The sequence below is a fragment of the Corapipo altera genome, unplaced genomic scaffold, assembly GCF_003945725.1.
Source record: "Corapipo altera isolate COAL_440 unplaced genomic scaffold, ASM394572v1 343, whole genome shotgun sequence".
Taxonomy (NCBI): Eukaryota; Metazoa; Chordata; class Aves; order Passeriformes; family Pipridae; genus Corapipo; species Corapipo altera.
In genome coordinates this window covers 2,901,790-2,917,176 of record NW_020884913.1, presented here as the reverse complement: position 1 = coordinate 2,917,176, position 15,387 = coordinate 2,901,790, and the positions used below count along the sequence as shown (strand labels likewise).

The 15,387-nt window shown below is 40.9% G+C and overlaps 1 protein-coding gene across 1 annotated transcript; it reads left to right on the top strand.

Annotated features, from left to right (window-relative positions):
- Positions 1-421: 421 nt before the first annotated feature.
- On the top strand, positions 422-15,330 carry ATAD5 (ATPase family, AAA domain containing 5). The gene is made up of 23 exons (XM_027654605.1): positions 422-555; positions 1,457-3,210; positions 3,536-3,623; positions 4,283-4,447; positions 4,638-4,776; positions 5,229-5,313; positions 5,782-5,963; positions 6,385-6,542; positions 6,801-6,954; positions 7,187-7,468; positions 7,637-7,733; positions 8,169-8,251; positions 8,346-8,491; positions 8,611-8,761; positions 9,226-9,396; positions 9,581-9,696; positions 9,782-9,875; positions 10,088-10,152; positions 11,055-11,235; positions 11,702-11,889; positions 12,185-13,014; positions 13,625-13,789; positions 13,987-15,330. Exons 1-23 carry the CDS (start codon positions 478-480, stop codon positions 14,063-14,065), a joined length of 5,451 nt encoding a protein of 1,816 aa, XP_027510406.1. The 5' UTR covers positions 422-477; the 3' UTR covers positions 14,066-15,330.
- The last annotated feature ends 57 nt before the right edge of the window (positions 15,331-15,387 follow it).

Here is a 15,387-nt window from a genome sequence, read left to right as displayed (position 1 = left end):
AGGGTGTGACGTCGACGGGGAGCGTGAAGTCAACAGGGGGTGTGACGTCGGAGGGTGTGACGTCGGCGGCGTGCAGTACCGCGTGACGTCACGGCCGCGGCGGGAAAACCCGACTGACAGCGGGAAGGGAGAAGGGGCGTGGCTTCGGCGAGAATGGGCGTGTTCTCTGGGAGAAGGGGCGCGGCCTCGGCGGAGAAGGGGCGTGGCCAGCGCGCGCCAGCTCTTCCGCGCGTCACGTGGTCCCGGCGGGGGCGGGGCCCGCGGCCGTTGGGCCGCGCGCGCGGGGCGGGAGGGTCACGTGGTGCCGGGCGCGCGGGCAGGCCCCGCCCCCGCCGTTTCCGCGCGGACGCTCCGAACGCGGTCCCGCGCGCGCGCTTTTTTCCCTCCCTGCCCGGCGCGCGCGCCCGCGAGGCGGCGCCATCCCCGGGGCGGGGGGGTCCATGGCGGCCGCGCGCGCCCCCCGGCCCTGAGGGGGACATGGTGGGCAGGGTCGCCGTGGCCGCCGCGGCCGCGTCCCCGCCGCTGCTCCTCGCCGGCGACGACGGCGGCGCTCAGGTGGGGACGGGGGAGCGGGCCCGGGGGGGCGTACTGTGAGGGCGGGCTGGCGGGGGCGCCCCTTTGGGCGTTCGCCCCTTGGCCGCTGGCCCCTGACAGGGCGCGCCCGCTGTGCCCGCGGCGTGTGAGGGGCAGGGTTAGAACCCCTGCCCGGCCCAAGCCCCCGGGGCAGGGTTAGAACCCCCCCGGGCCGGGCTGTCACGAATCGCCTCCCGGGGGCTCCGGGAAGGGGCGTTTTCCCCCTCACAGGGTGGGATTTCAGAGTTCGGTTTGTGATAAACGATGGGTTGTAAAAGGCTTTGTGAGCCAAAGTCTCCCTTGGAGCCGTACAAGTGAATGCTCTTTGATCAGAGATCAAAATACAGGGAATTCTGCCTAAAGAGATCATGAGGGTTTGAATTGCGATGCGAGATAAGAATTCTCTTTCATTCATTTTCTTTAAGTACTTGAAAGGTCGTCTTAAAATGAGTCAGATGTTCAGGGTAGGATCAGACATTTTTAAGAGACACTGGAATTCCCTTCTAAAGCCCACAAAGCTCTGGGGAACATCCCGAGGTTACCAATGGGTCGAGCAGCTGAAGTGACCGAGACTTTCAGAGCTCCAGTACTGTGGAATCTCTGCAGAGCTGTTCTCAAGACCTTGGGGTCCCTCTCGGTTTTGACCATCTCAAGGTTTCAGGATGGGATTTTTATTTATTTGAAATGGCAGAATCTTCATTTCAAGCTTAGGTGGCTTTTGAAAACATAAAGTTGATGCATGCACAGTCTTAGCACACTAACAAGTTTTTGTCTTCTGAAAAAGTACCAGTGTCATTAATCTGTATCACTGTACAGCTTTATATTGCCATACTAAGTCACCTTAAGTTTTTTAAAACCAAGATTCATGTTGTGCTTTTTACAGCCATGCAAGAAACGACGAGAGGAAGATGCTTCTGTCAAAACCATCACAAGGTATTTTTCACCATTAGCAAAACCAGTGGATAAAGCTTTGCCATCACCAAAAACCAACAATATCCTGGATTATTTTAAGAAGACACCTGTAACTGAGAAAGCCACATTGCCAGTTGGGGATGGAGAAGATAAACCACTGCTGGATGTTGATGACAAAGACTGTAAATCAGCTTTTAAACCATCTTTGAAGCAAAAGAGAAAAGGGAAGAAAATTCATTTAAATCGTAAACTCAAAGAACCCGAGAATGACCATGAAATAGTAATTAGTAGTGATGACAGCAGAGTGGCAACAAGACTGCAACAAGACAGCAGTGACTTTATTGCTACTTGTACTCTAGTTGACCAAAAATGTGCAAGAGAATTAGCAGAAGGTGATGTGGAAAGGGAGAACTTCTCAAATGCTGTTCTCTCCAGGAAAAATGCTAAAAATGCTGGTTCTGAAACGAACGGGTCAAAAAACAGGATAAGAAAATCAAGGAAAAGGAAGCACAAAGCAAATATGGATTTGTCTGAAAGTTTTTCATCTGAAAACCAGCTGAATGAAACTTGTAAAAAGGAAGCTGAGGAGGAGAAAAATACAGCAACAGAGAGTGATGCTGCTCCTGGTGATTCCAGTTTTGAGGTTCCTACGGATGATGGGACATCACAGGTAAATAACTGTATAATAACAGTGTCATTTGAGGACTTCTTGAAGAGTCAGGGAGAAAACAATGCTGAAGAAGACACAAAGCCAACAGTGGGCACTGGTGCTACAGCAAAGGAAGTGGACAAAAGTGAGCCAGAGAAGTGTGAGGAGTCTCAGCAGCCACCACTCAGAACAGTCACTGTCCTGGCACAAGTTCACTCCGTTCCCCCCAAGTTACCTCCCTTACACAAAGAGCAGAAAGGCTCCAGGAAAATAGCTTCCATTTTTTTGAAGCAGAAAGGACGTGGAGGGGAGAAAGAAAGCAGCCCACCCCTCCTGGACTGTGAGCAAACTGAACAGGTGACTCAGAAAAGGAAATCTAACGTGGTTATTGAGGAAGAGGAGCTGGAGTTGGCCGTCCTAGAGACTGCAGGGACGGATTCTTTGAAGCCAAAATGCACCCTGGAAGAAAAGCATCAGTTCATGAAGGCCTTTAGACAACCAGCATCAGATGTAACGAAAAGTGGAGTTAAAAAGGCACCTGGGAAACAAAAGCAAACCTCTGCAAAGCCTTCCAAAGAAACAGAAGGACCTGAAGATGCCATTCCTTCAAATAAACGATTAGAGGGTGGAATACCAGAAGATCTTGTGGACAGATACACACATTCCAGCCCTAAAAGCAATAGAACTAAACCCAAAAGATCTAGAAAGGTTCAGAAAAAAGGAAGCAGGAGAAGAAAGGCCTCAGAAACTAAGGAAACTCCTGTCTCCAGCACCAGCAACTGTATGGGAGAAGAGGATTCGGGTGCTGACTTTCTTACTGTGGAAAACACCCCAGATGTAATAATTTTATCAAGTCCAAAAGTGAATAAGTTAAGGAGGAGTTTAAGGCAGCAGAAAATCCAAACATCAACAAATATTACACCTAAAAAAGCCAGGATTAGAACTGCCCTTTCTGCAGATGAATTGAGTCCACTAGAGGCTTCTACCCCAAAGGCAAGCAGGCAATCCTCCAAGAAAAGCAGCATGTACAGAGCTGAGGTGATCACTGTGCCCTCTGATGGAAACAGCCCAATAAGGTAAATTCTGTAGAGTATATTCCACCTTTTTGCCCTTTAATTTTATGTAAGTATTTTGAAAGTAAGAGGTAATTATAAAGTTATATAAACTTGCATGGTTGATCATGGTGGAAAATAATGGAGAAGAGCCAAAACTGATTATGAATGTGTTTGCACTAAAGACATTAAAAAAACCCAAACGACCAACCAGCAACAACAAAAAACCAATTGGGGGGTTGCTTCTGTTTACAGCACTGTATTTTTAAAGGGTTTTGAACATGAGATGGACAGTGACATTTCCCTTTATTAAACAGTAATAATGTCATAATACTTTTTCCTTAATTAGGATGAGGTTCACACGTATCAGTGCAGCTACAAAATCAAACAAAGCTGGAGCAACGAAAAACGAAGAGTTTCACTCCAAAAATACAAAGGTGATTTATGTAACAGTTTGTGTTTTTCAGTATTTTCTCATTTCCTCTGTGTGTATAACTGTGTTCTTCTCATGTTGTGGAACAGTTTAATGTAGTGCAACACGACAGTTCTCAGCTGCCCTGGAGAAAGGGAGCATTACTCTGATTTATGATAGAATTCCAGATAGCTTCTTGTCCCTTAGATTTAAAAACATGTTATCTTAGTACAAATCTGCTTTTCATAAGAGAAAAACCCAATAAATGGCACGTTGCTGTGCTGCAGGATCTCAGGATGGGACACAGAAATGACTGGCTGTGGCACTCAGTGCTGTGGTTTGGTTGCCAGGGTGGTTGGAGGTCGGTCAGTGCTTGGACTTTGATGGTCCTGGAGGTCCTGTCCAAGCTGTGGCAGTGTTTGGGCACAGCAGAAAGAATGTCACTGCCCATATTTCATGTGTTCTGTGGACAAAGGGCCCTTGTAGGGTTCTCATTCCCTTCTGAAAACTCGATACCATCTTGGTTTGCTTCTCCTTTCAATTATTTCCTCTTCTCTTTGATACCAATGACGTTTCGTTAGAATTACACTTTAGTGAACGTGAACAATTACATTCATTTGCTAAATACTTAGCGAAGATATTGTTATTAATTGCTCTTTTGGTTTTCCTGTTCTTTGTTAACAGATAAACTCTGCTTCTAAAAACAGATCCAAAGCCAAGCAGCTGGTTGAGAAAGCCAAGGCTATACAGCAGAATAGATCAAAGGGGCACGAGGACTCCCCAGCTCCTGTGAGACGCTCGTCTCGCCAGCGAGCTCTTGCTGAGAGGAGAAAATCCCAGGACAGTGATGTAAGGCTTTATGTTTCCTAGGGCAGGAATTATTCTGATGTGTTTGTGACTCATTTAAGCAACAAAAATGATTCTTGGTCTGCAAGCGTTTCTTGTAAAGAATCAAGTAAGGTAGATGTCTGTGCTATGTGTTGTTAATTGAGGAGGAAAAGTTGTGTTTCCTTTCTTATTTTGTTTGCTTTCCCTCTAGGAATCAGTAATAATTTTAGATTCCAGTGTGAGTAGTGTCACTACTACAGAGCAGAGTGTGAAGCCAAAGAAACTTCGGAGCTTAAATGATGTTTTGGGGAAGAAGTCTAAAAACTTGAAGGTTGTGAAGAACTCAAAAGGTAATTGGGTTTTACTGAATGTGTTTGGTTTTGTTACAGTTATTGACTATTGTAACTTTGTTTTATAAAGCTGCCTTTGCAGTGCATTCATATTTTATTCTGATTTTTTTGGTACAGTATTGCAATATACACATTTCCTTTTTGTATAACTTATTTACATGTGTTGCTTAGATTTTTCTTCTTTGAGGGCAAACTATGTTTGGAAAACTGTCAATAATTTACCGTGTTCTGTTGTCTTCTAATTTATGATTTTTTCCCCTAATGTTATAGAAAATAAAACCTATAGTGATAAAATAATTAGTAATAAAACTATAATGAATTTTGTTAAAATACTCAGCTTTCCCAAAAGAAAAAGAGATTGTTGTTGAATGGAACAAGCAGGTAGTAAACAGAGAAGCAAGGTTAGAACCCTCTATCAGTGTTAATCTAATTATGTCTTCTCCTTTTGACAGGAAAACTGGGATATCCACCTTCCTGCCTGGGCAGGAATGCTCAGAACTCTGCAGGTGGACCAATTGTGATCTTTGATGAAAGCAGGTCAGTTCACAAGATTCCAGTTGCTCAAGAACCAAAACATGTTTCAAGATTACTTTAACATTCTCTCATTTTACAAATTTAAATAGACTTATTGAAATGTGATGTAAATATTCATGGGGTTTATACTGATCAATATGTTAATCTGCTTCCAAAATTTTAGGGGGTTTTTGGAGAGCTCCTCAACCACTGTTGTTCCATTTTTAGATGGCTGAAAATGCAGTTGATGAGTGATTAAAAAGAAACCCCAAATTGCATATAAAAATACAAAACCAAACAGATTTTTTTTTAAAATTAAAATCTCTAACACAATATTTAAAAAGAAATATAAACTTACTCCATGGAAATTAATTTTAGCAGTTCTCCCAGACTGTTTCTAACTCATGTAGAAGAGAATGTGACTAAATTCAGCCTTGCATAGCTGGTAGTTCTAATGATTCTATTTTTTTATTATTTCTATTCTCATTAAAGCCGAGATGCATCTGAAAACTCTCAGGATGATGATCAGTTCAGAGCAAAACGTGAATTCCTGATGAGTGGCTTGCCAGAGTCCCTGAAAAGACAGATTGCAAAGAAAGCAGCAGCAATGGAAGCTTATTCTCTTGCAAGTTCCTGCTTTAAGACTGTTGTCCATGTGCAGCAGAAGGATGACTGTAAGCTTTTGTTAAGCTTTTTGGTTTAAATTTCTAGTAAATTTGTGCAGAAAAGATAAAAGTTGAACAGCTTATGACTGGAATAGCTGCGAGTTTCCTCTTGTTTTGTGTCCCAGTAAGAAAACAAAACTTAGAAACTTCCAGTGAGATGGTTTTGAATTCAAAATGTACTGATTAAATTGATGGTAAAGTAACCTAAACATATATGGGGGAGGATGCAAAATTCTGAATATTTAATCAAAAAGGTTGGTCTGTCAAGTTCCAGTTTGGAGAATAAAGATTGTGTTGGACTGATTGGGGCAGAAACCATTTCCTCCTGACAAAGGCAGAATAATTCCCAGAAGAGAGAAGAACAGCCCGTTTCTTTCCCCTAAAATAGAAGTTAACTGTTGTTTTGGTTTTGGGGGGGGTTCTTTTGTAGGTTGTCCAATGTGGAAATTGCAGCCACCATCCTGTCCTCTGTTAACTAAGCTGAGGGAGCTGAATGCTGAAGTCACCAACGTCACAAAAATCACTCTCTCACTTGGTGAATTTTCCACTGCGAATTCAAAACAACCTGGAAATTGTTCTGCATCTGTGGTTAGTACTTTAAATTGTTTTGGTAGTTGTTTGGACTTCTGTTTGTTAAAAAAATCCTGTAGTTAGAATCTGTTCCAGTCCTGGAATATTTTAATTTCTCTTTTATTTCCCTGTGTGTGAGTTATTCATTTTGCATCTTAACATTAGGCAGTTCCCAACAGTTCTTAACTTCAGGTTTTGTTAATCTCTGACTTTAACAAAGCAGCCATTCTGTGTAATGTTTTTGGGTAATTTTATGTGTGTATATGTGTGTTACAGCTTTCAGGCCACCGACCAGTTTTCCCTGATCCATTCAAGAAGGATTTACTGGATGAGATCCTGTCTTTTAATTCTCAGTTTCCTGTGAAAAAATACTTCCGCAAGTTCCTGAAAAAGCAAACGGAGCACTTGGGTTTGGAAAAGAGTCTGCAAGGTTGGTGATCTGTGTAGGGGGGGGAAAACACTCTCACTCTGTCTGGCATAAAAAAAACCAGCTTGGGATTGCCAGAAATACCTCACTGAAGGAAAACACTGTTGTGGGAAGTCAACTGGTCCTCATATTTTAGGCCATTTTGACCGAATTCTACAAATACAGTTTAAAGAACTGTTCAGTGGTAATGGGCAGAGCCTGAAATTTTATAAGGATGTCACTTTTTTTCCCTTAGAAAGCAGAGATGGGACTGCAAATTCTGAGGTAGATCAGAAACATCCTGACAACAGCAAGGAAACTAAGAGGAAAAGGAAAGAAACGGAAGAGCGCAGATCAAAAAGAAGAAAACAAATTGAAGGTTCAGAGAGTGAAATAAAATTGAGAGTTTCCAGGAACTTTATTTCTCCTGTGTCTGGAGAAAAACAGGCAGAGACAGGACAAACCACACATCTGGGGAGAAGCAAGACCCAGAAAGCAGAAGACAGTGGATGTTTATCAGAGCCAAGTGCTCTGTCAGGTAACTGCATTTCCTCCCTCATTTTAATTCTCTGTGCATTGAGGGAGTGTGGTGTGTGTATGATTATGTCAGCTTTCCACTGTGATGCAAAAATCCTGCCTAGTCTTAATATTCTGGGCTTGATCAACTCTTTTGCATATAGAAAAATGGATAATGTTTTTTCTGTAGGTGTTGAAAAGGAAGACACGCTCTGGACAGAAAAATACCAGCCTCAAGATTCCAGTGAACTCGTGGGGAACAAGAAAGAAATCGAAAGGCTCCACAGGTCAGAAGTGGGAACGTGGATCCAGTCTTAAAATAACTCAAAAGTTGCTGTTCCTTGGTTGTGCTCAAAGATGCAGAGTCAGTTATTTAACACCAGGCTTGAATGACCCACACAGGGGGTGTGTTTGTGGCCTTGGGTTTGGTTTGCCTCCAAAAAGTTCTGCAGAATTCAAAGATCCATCTGACTAAGTAATTCACCAGGTGACTTGTTTTCACACCAACCAGCCTATAGACTGGAGAACGAAGAAGGAATCCTTTTGTACAAAATAATCCTTTTGTACAAAATCCTGAACAATGTTTTTTTGAAATCTGAAAGGACTTGATAAGTTTGTGAGGGATGACAAGTGGCTGATGTTTTATGTTCTATTCCATCTTAGTTTTGTTCATTTTATTCAGCAGTAATTCTTATTTTTTGTTCTGTTCCTTCCTTTTATAGTTGGTTAAAAGAATGGAAAAAAAGAGCTGATTTGGAAGAAAAAAGAAACCAGAAAGGGGAAAAAGAGGACAAAGAGCATGAAGGTGCTGATAGAATTAAAAATGATACAGCTCCTCTTTTGTTAAAAGCTGGCAAAAAATAACATAATCCTTTCTTCTCTTTTAAATAATTCTACAGATTCCCTGAGCAGCCTTGACTTCAAAGATAATAAATCTGATATTGAGGAAGAGACAAGCCTTTGCAACACAGTGCTGATAACTGGCCCTCCAGGAGTGGGGAAAACTGCTGCAGTGTATGCCTGTGCTCAGGAGCTCGGCTTTAAGGTGGGTGGAGACCTTTCCTCAGGGCTTCTTTCTTGTTAATAACTAGTGATACAAAAGCATTTGTGATACAAGATGCCTACCAGGGGTTTTTTTATGTCTTCCATTCAATCCCACTGCAGATCTTTGAGGTGAATGCCTCCTGCCAGCGCAGTGGCAGGCAGATCCTGTCCCAGCTGAGAGAAGCTACTCAGTCTCATCAAGTGGACAAAAAAGGTGTCAATGCACACAAGCCTTGCTTTTTCAACAGCTGTAGCACTGCCAAGTCACCAAGTAAGTTTTTAAGGGGTTGTATCTGGGCTTTTTGGTTGGTTGGAGTTTGGGAACGGAGGTTTTTGTAGGGGGAGGAGGGGGTGTCAGGAACTGAATGCCCCAAACAAATTTTAGACATCAGGTGTTTTAAAAAAGATAACAAATTTCAGCTCATCTGGCCATAATGGTAAGAAATGCTCTGTTGGCTAACACAGCTGCACACCAAATTAAATAATGACTTTATCAAAATACTGACTCTTGATTATCTCATTTCTGTAGTGGTGGAGTCAGGGCTGTGGCACTTTAACAGAAAGTTAAACAGAAAGCATGCCCTATAACAAGAGAAAAGGAAAATAAGCAGAAATCAGCACAGTAAATCTGTCCTGTACTAGATAAAAAAATGAGGCTTGCTTTAAATTTGCCTGAGAAATGTCAGTTTGATGTTATATTTCCAACTGAAGTTTAATATAAAACATATATTGCAGAAAAAATGTATTCTCCAAAGAAAGTTATTTCACCAAGAAAACCGCCCCTGTCACCAAAAGGAGCTGGTTTAAAACGAAACTTGGCCCCTAAAACTCTTGCAAACTACTTCAAAATCTCTTCCAAACATAGAGGAAATGATGGAGAAGTAACAGCTGAGGAAAAAACTAGAGGTGGGTATCCCTGTTTAATAATTAGTTACCTTTGGAGATGGAAATGCTACACTGTGTGTGTGGGGCTGTGTGGAGAAAAGAGTAGATTTTCTTAGGCAGTTTATACTTGGGGGGTTTTTGAAGCTGGAATGCATTTTAAATGGTTTGAGTCCTCCTTCCTGCTCAATTCTTCATCTATCTGCAGAAAATACTCAGAATTCACTTGAAGAAAAGAAAGATGCTCAAACTAAGTCAATAAGCAAGGAAGAGGGAGGAGAACACAACAGGAAAAGTGCAACGTCCCTCATTCTGTTTGAAGAGGTAAAATTCACATGGAATACACTCTGACTGCCTTCACAGCTTGTACCTGTTAAAGCTGCTGATATTTTGCACTTGTTTTCTGTAGGTGGATATAATATTTGATGAAGATGCAGGGTTTTTGAGTGCAATAAAGACATTCATGGCAACTGCAAAGAGACCTGTAATTCTGACCACCAATGGTGAGTAGGGTTTGTGACAGTTATTGGCCTTTACAGGCAGAAGAGCCTCTTTTAATAAGTTGGTTTAAGTGGTGGTGGTTGAATACAGCTCCTAAATGCAAAATTAAAGGATTTTAGTGTTTGAATAAAGATACTGTCTGCTGTAGTGGATAAAGGAAATAACTGGTTTGGAACATAACGTCCTGACAGTTCACTGGTATCTCTTGATGCAGATCCAACTTTCAGCTTAATGTTTGATGGCTCTTTTGAAGAGATCAACTTTAGAACCCCTTCCCTGGTAAGTGTGTTTGGAAATGCAGGTACAGCTTAAGCAAGTAATTGTCAGCTGATTTCAGTTTGAAATTGAAATATTGGTGTAGGTTTATGTATTTCTCATGTACCTGTTTCATCAGGAGACTGTTCATGGGGTTTATGCAAGGATGTGTGGGATGTATTTATCTCTACATGTAGAAGCTACTTTATTAGCATGGAATATGTATTTGCTAAACAATTTAGTAGTCCTGAGAATTATGATAAGCACATCACTTAATCAGTTTTAATTTAGTTTTTAGGATGTAGATATATAAGTTCACAGATAATATATCTAATAGCTTTGATCTGAAGGTTGACTATGCCAATATAGGTTCATTGGTTAAAATTATAGGAACTATTTTAGAAATATTATGGGTTATCCCTGGAATGTAAACACCAGTATTCTGTATAGCAAGTAGTTTTATTTTTAGCTATGTATTATGTGAAAACCATAAATAAATGAGAATCAGAAGGAACTGACTTTTCAGAAGGGGAAATCACTTACTAAAAACTTGTTGGATTTCCAGACAGTTCAGAGTTAAAAGAAAGAATGAAAAATAACCCTTTAAAATGTATATAGTTCAGTAACAGCTGCTCAGTGGTGATAAGAAACAAGATGTGTGTGGTTTCAGGACCACGAGCAGAATATGTTTGTGTGTTTGTTTTTAATGAGCTGAACTTCTAAATTGAACTTAATTCTCTGGCCTGGACTGCACAGATTTGGTATTCTGCTTTTCTGTAGAAGTTTTTTATGTAACTTCAATCTAATTTAATAAACTAATCCCCTGTATTAAAAGGCAGAGTTTATTGCAAACACAAGTAGAATGATTTGCTGCTGTGTGACTCACTGGCAGTTGTTTCAGTGCTCTGTGTCTGACCCTTGTGCAGGTAAATGCCACCAGTTACCTCCAGACCCTGTGCCTGGCTGAGAACCTCCGGACAGATGGGAGAGACTTGGCTGCTCTGCTGACCACAAATAACTGTGACATCCGAAAATGTGTCCTCTACTTACAGTTTTGGGTTAGAAGTGGAGGGGGATGCTTGAAGGAGAAACACCTGGCACATCATGGTAGGTTGATTTGATTTCATCTTTAAAAAACTCTCCATCTAAACATGAATTTGATTAAATCAAACCATCCTCAGACACATACAAATAAATGGTAACTTCTTGAAGGACTCTTAAGTATTTGGGTAGGGCTGGTTGGGTGTTTTACGGGTAAGAACTTGATCCCAAAGGATTCAGGAAGAGAATCCTCAACAGGTTTGGGGGGGTGAGTGACCAACAGGGTGAGACCTGTGAGGCACAACCCCCTTCAAAGGTCACTTGCAAAGCAGGGAGGTCAGACAGGTTGGTGTCACTGCCAGCAAGGAATTGGGGTGGCAGTGACTCATTTCAGTCTCTGCATTCGTTCAGAACCACAGCAAGAGCCAACAGTTACAGTTTCCTTTACAAAAGGAATTGAGGCAAAGAGGTGAAAAATCGATTTCATGGTGCAGTTGTTTCTGTTCCAGTCAAACCTGTTATCTTGGTGCAGGAGGAGAGGAGACAAGTGAAGCAGGTGATGTAATTCCTTCTGAACGTGATGATTCCAAGGTGGATTCTTCTCCAGGTGATGATGCACATCTGCAGGAGCTTCCAAAATGTGACACAGGCTGTGTGGAGACGTTGCTTGGCCTTCGGAACATCCTGTTGCCTTCAGAAGACTTGTTTACATTTCTTAAGGTATTTTTGGAGTTGCCTAATTAATACTTTGGGTGATGGCAGATAATTGAGTGTAACCAGCAGTAGGAACAGTGACCTCTTAGAAGCAAATCTCTGCAAAGGTTTGTTGTAGAAATTAGGGGGTTCTGTGGTTATTAAGCAAAATCTGGATGGGGGCAGTCTCCTGCCAACAGAACAGTCTCTCACCTCATAAATGCAAAACCAGAAGTGAGAGATTTTCTGTAATAATATTTTTATTTTTAAAAGAATGATATTTTAATGTATTAATAAATCTTTCACGATTATTATTTTACAGCACAAAATCACAACCATGGAGGAATGGAATAAATTAATGCAGCTTCTCACAGAATTCCAGATGAAGCAAGTGGATTTTATATATAGTAATCTTGAACTTATCCTTCCCTTACCAGTGCAAGTTCTTTCAAACCAGTCTGAAGCCTCTAAGTCTACATTTGAAAGGACTACCACAGTGTCTTCAAAAAACAGGTCTACCAACAGTTGCTCTGGGAAGAGTAGCCCTGGAAAAAGGTCTAAGAAGACAAAGACTCAGAAAAGGCTTGATGTGTTGGATGACAGTGACTTATTTGATACTGAACTGAACTATTCATCTGAATTCGTAACTTTGCCACTGGATAGTCCTGCATCATGTGCTGAAATGAATAAAAAGGAATCAAAATTGTTGGTGAACAGAGAAGAAAAAGGAGTTAAAACTAAAACGTCAGCAAATGAAGAAAGGTCTGCTCTTGTTTTTCAGTGTCTGAATTCACTGACTGAGTTTGTGGAAAACATGTCTTTCCTGGATTGCTGTGTAAGCACCAACACCAAGGAACCACTGGAGTTTTCCAGAGAGGAAGAATTTCACTGGACAAATGCCAAAATCAGAAATGGTCTTTGTGATGAATTCAGTATAGAAAATACTGATTGGTGGAGTTCCCAGAGCTCCAGTGAAGCAAAGGCAGCTATTGAAGCACTCAGTTTTCACAAGTGTTCTGTTAATATTTCACAAAACTTGGAATCCTTTTTGAGTACCAGGAAAACACCTCCAAGTGATCAGCTGGAGGGACTGACTTTGCATATCTCAAACACAAGGAATGGTGTGTCCTTCAGTGAGTCAGCTGACTCAAGGTAAGGCTTTGCTAATATTCCTGGAATATAATGCAGTTCTTTGTCAAGAAAAGCATTTCACAGGGAGTAGGACTGTCTCAGATTTAATGTGTACACATTTATACCACTATGGCTGTTGTCAGTATGTCTCAAAACACTGGAATATGGTTCATAAGCTTCAATTAACTGCTTAATCTGCAAAAAGTGACTTTTCTTGTTTGAATAGCCTGACTATAATGTTGCTCAGAAATGGTAGCCTCAGTCTAATTACTTTAAAAATGGACAAACACCACCCCTACCCTAAAAGAATAACAAACCCCTAAAGGAATGGCTTTTGCTAGAGAGACAAAGGGACTAAAATGGATTCTGCAAGTGCTGGACATGCAGATCTGTCATCCAGCACCTGCTGATGTTGAACCTGTGTTAAATGTCCTGGTAGGTGTTGGTTGGTGCAGACCAAACAGAATTCCAGGCAGCACATGGCCAGGAGTTGCAGACATCTCATCCTTTGGGATGCAGTTTTGGACATGGATGTGTTTAACAGAGTTTTAAACCAGTACATTTGATCCTAAAGAAACAAAATCAGGACATTCTTGAACAAGACCCAATAAAGCTTCATTCTGTGTTTCAGCATTCACAGAAAGGCACAGAAGAGGCTGGCTGTCATCAGAACTGTGTTTTCCAGAAGCCCTTTAAACCTGGGGAACAAGCAGGCCAGCATCCTGGAATACCTCCCCACGCTCCGTGGGATCTGTAGGTCTGAGAAGCTTAAAGAGCAAGGGAAGACTAAAAGAAGGTAAGTTTTGGGTTTCCTAAATCTTCCTACATTTCAATATTCAAGGTAGTTACGGATTTTAATAAAATACTTTGTCAGAACAATTCCAGACAAGAAAGGTGGTGGGCATTTGTCTCTCAAAATAACAGAAGTGTTGCCTAATTCAGCAATTAACTTTGTTCCCTTACAATCACTTTTGCTTTTCTTTTTTTTTACAGGTTCTTGCATTATCTTGAAGGGATTCATCTCGAAATACCCAGACAAATTATAAATGGTCTGTCTTTGGACTTCCCTTAGAATTGCTAACACCAGAAATACTTTGTGCCTAATGGTGGTATTCTCACCATAGTTTATTTTTTTTTTTAAATCTCTTTTACCACATTATTGTATATTCAGAGCCATTTGTATATTAAATTTTTATAAGTATTTAAAATAATGTATATATCTATTGTCGTGCTATTGCTCTCCACGGCTGAAATGTGGGTTTGTTTGGTGCTGGTCCAATAAGTGCATTTCTAATATTAAATGCACAGACTATTCCATGGGGAATCCTTCAATTTGGGTGTCAGACAGCAAGAAGTCCTTTTGTAGCAACCAAGTGTCACAACTTCCACAGCAAAGGAGACCATTTTGTTCAAAGCAGTTTGTTTCTGAATGGGAGTGAAGTGCTCAATAACTCGGGGTGGGAGGGGGCAGGAGAGGATGCAACAAATCTTCTGAAGTGTGAATGACTCAACCCAACTGCTCACAACAACCACAGGGAACAAAGTCTTTGCAAAGCACTCAGTGCCTCCATGTACATATATCTGTATATTCCTTTCATCATTTACAGCTGTCAGATCTGCATGTTAATCTAAAAAGGTAGAGAAGTTATTGCTGTAGCTCAAGATGGTCTCAGAGATTTAGGCAAGATTTTGTACATAACAATTATTCCAGTGTTACTGTGGGTTCAGGAATATTTAACTACTTCTAGTCTTATATATTGTGTTCTATTTTTATGCTTCTTTTTGTATTGGACAAGACTTCAGCCTGGTTATTTGGATTGATTCTGGTTTTGTACGACAATAAATTTGTGAGACTTTGGTACAACTTTGGATGTTTCTGTTGTATGAAAAGTAAGATTTATAAAACGTTTTCAGGCCATAGAGATGATTTTTAGAGGGTTTTAAAACTGGAATTAGTTCAGCCATGTACTTTTCTGCCTTTATATTGCAGTTGGACTGTTCCTGTTCCTCAAACTGAGTCAGATCCTGCCATGCAGTGCTGCTCCACTTACCTCAGTGTCTCTGTAATAATAAGGAAGGCATTTCCTAGAACATTCTCTTCCCATATTTTTCATGCCTTAAGGATATTCAGGAATAAGAAATATTTATGAAAACAGTAAATTATTTTAAGCTTTCACATTGTAGATAATCTTTAGAGTTTCCTCTTTCCACAGTTCAGAATTATCCAAAAATCAAAGTGGGTGCTGTTAAAATCTTAGTGGGTTGATGATTTGTTGCATCGATGGTCAATGCTCCTCCTGTACATTTTTTTAAAAATAAATAAATACACTTTTTTTTTTTAATAATGAAGCAAATCTGTTCACTGCTTTATAAATTAGAAAGCAGTGGGAGACA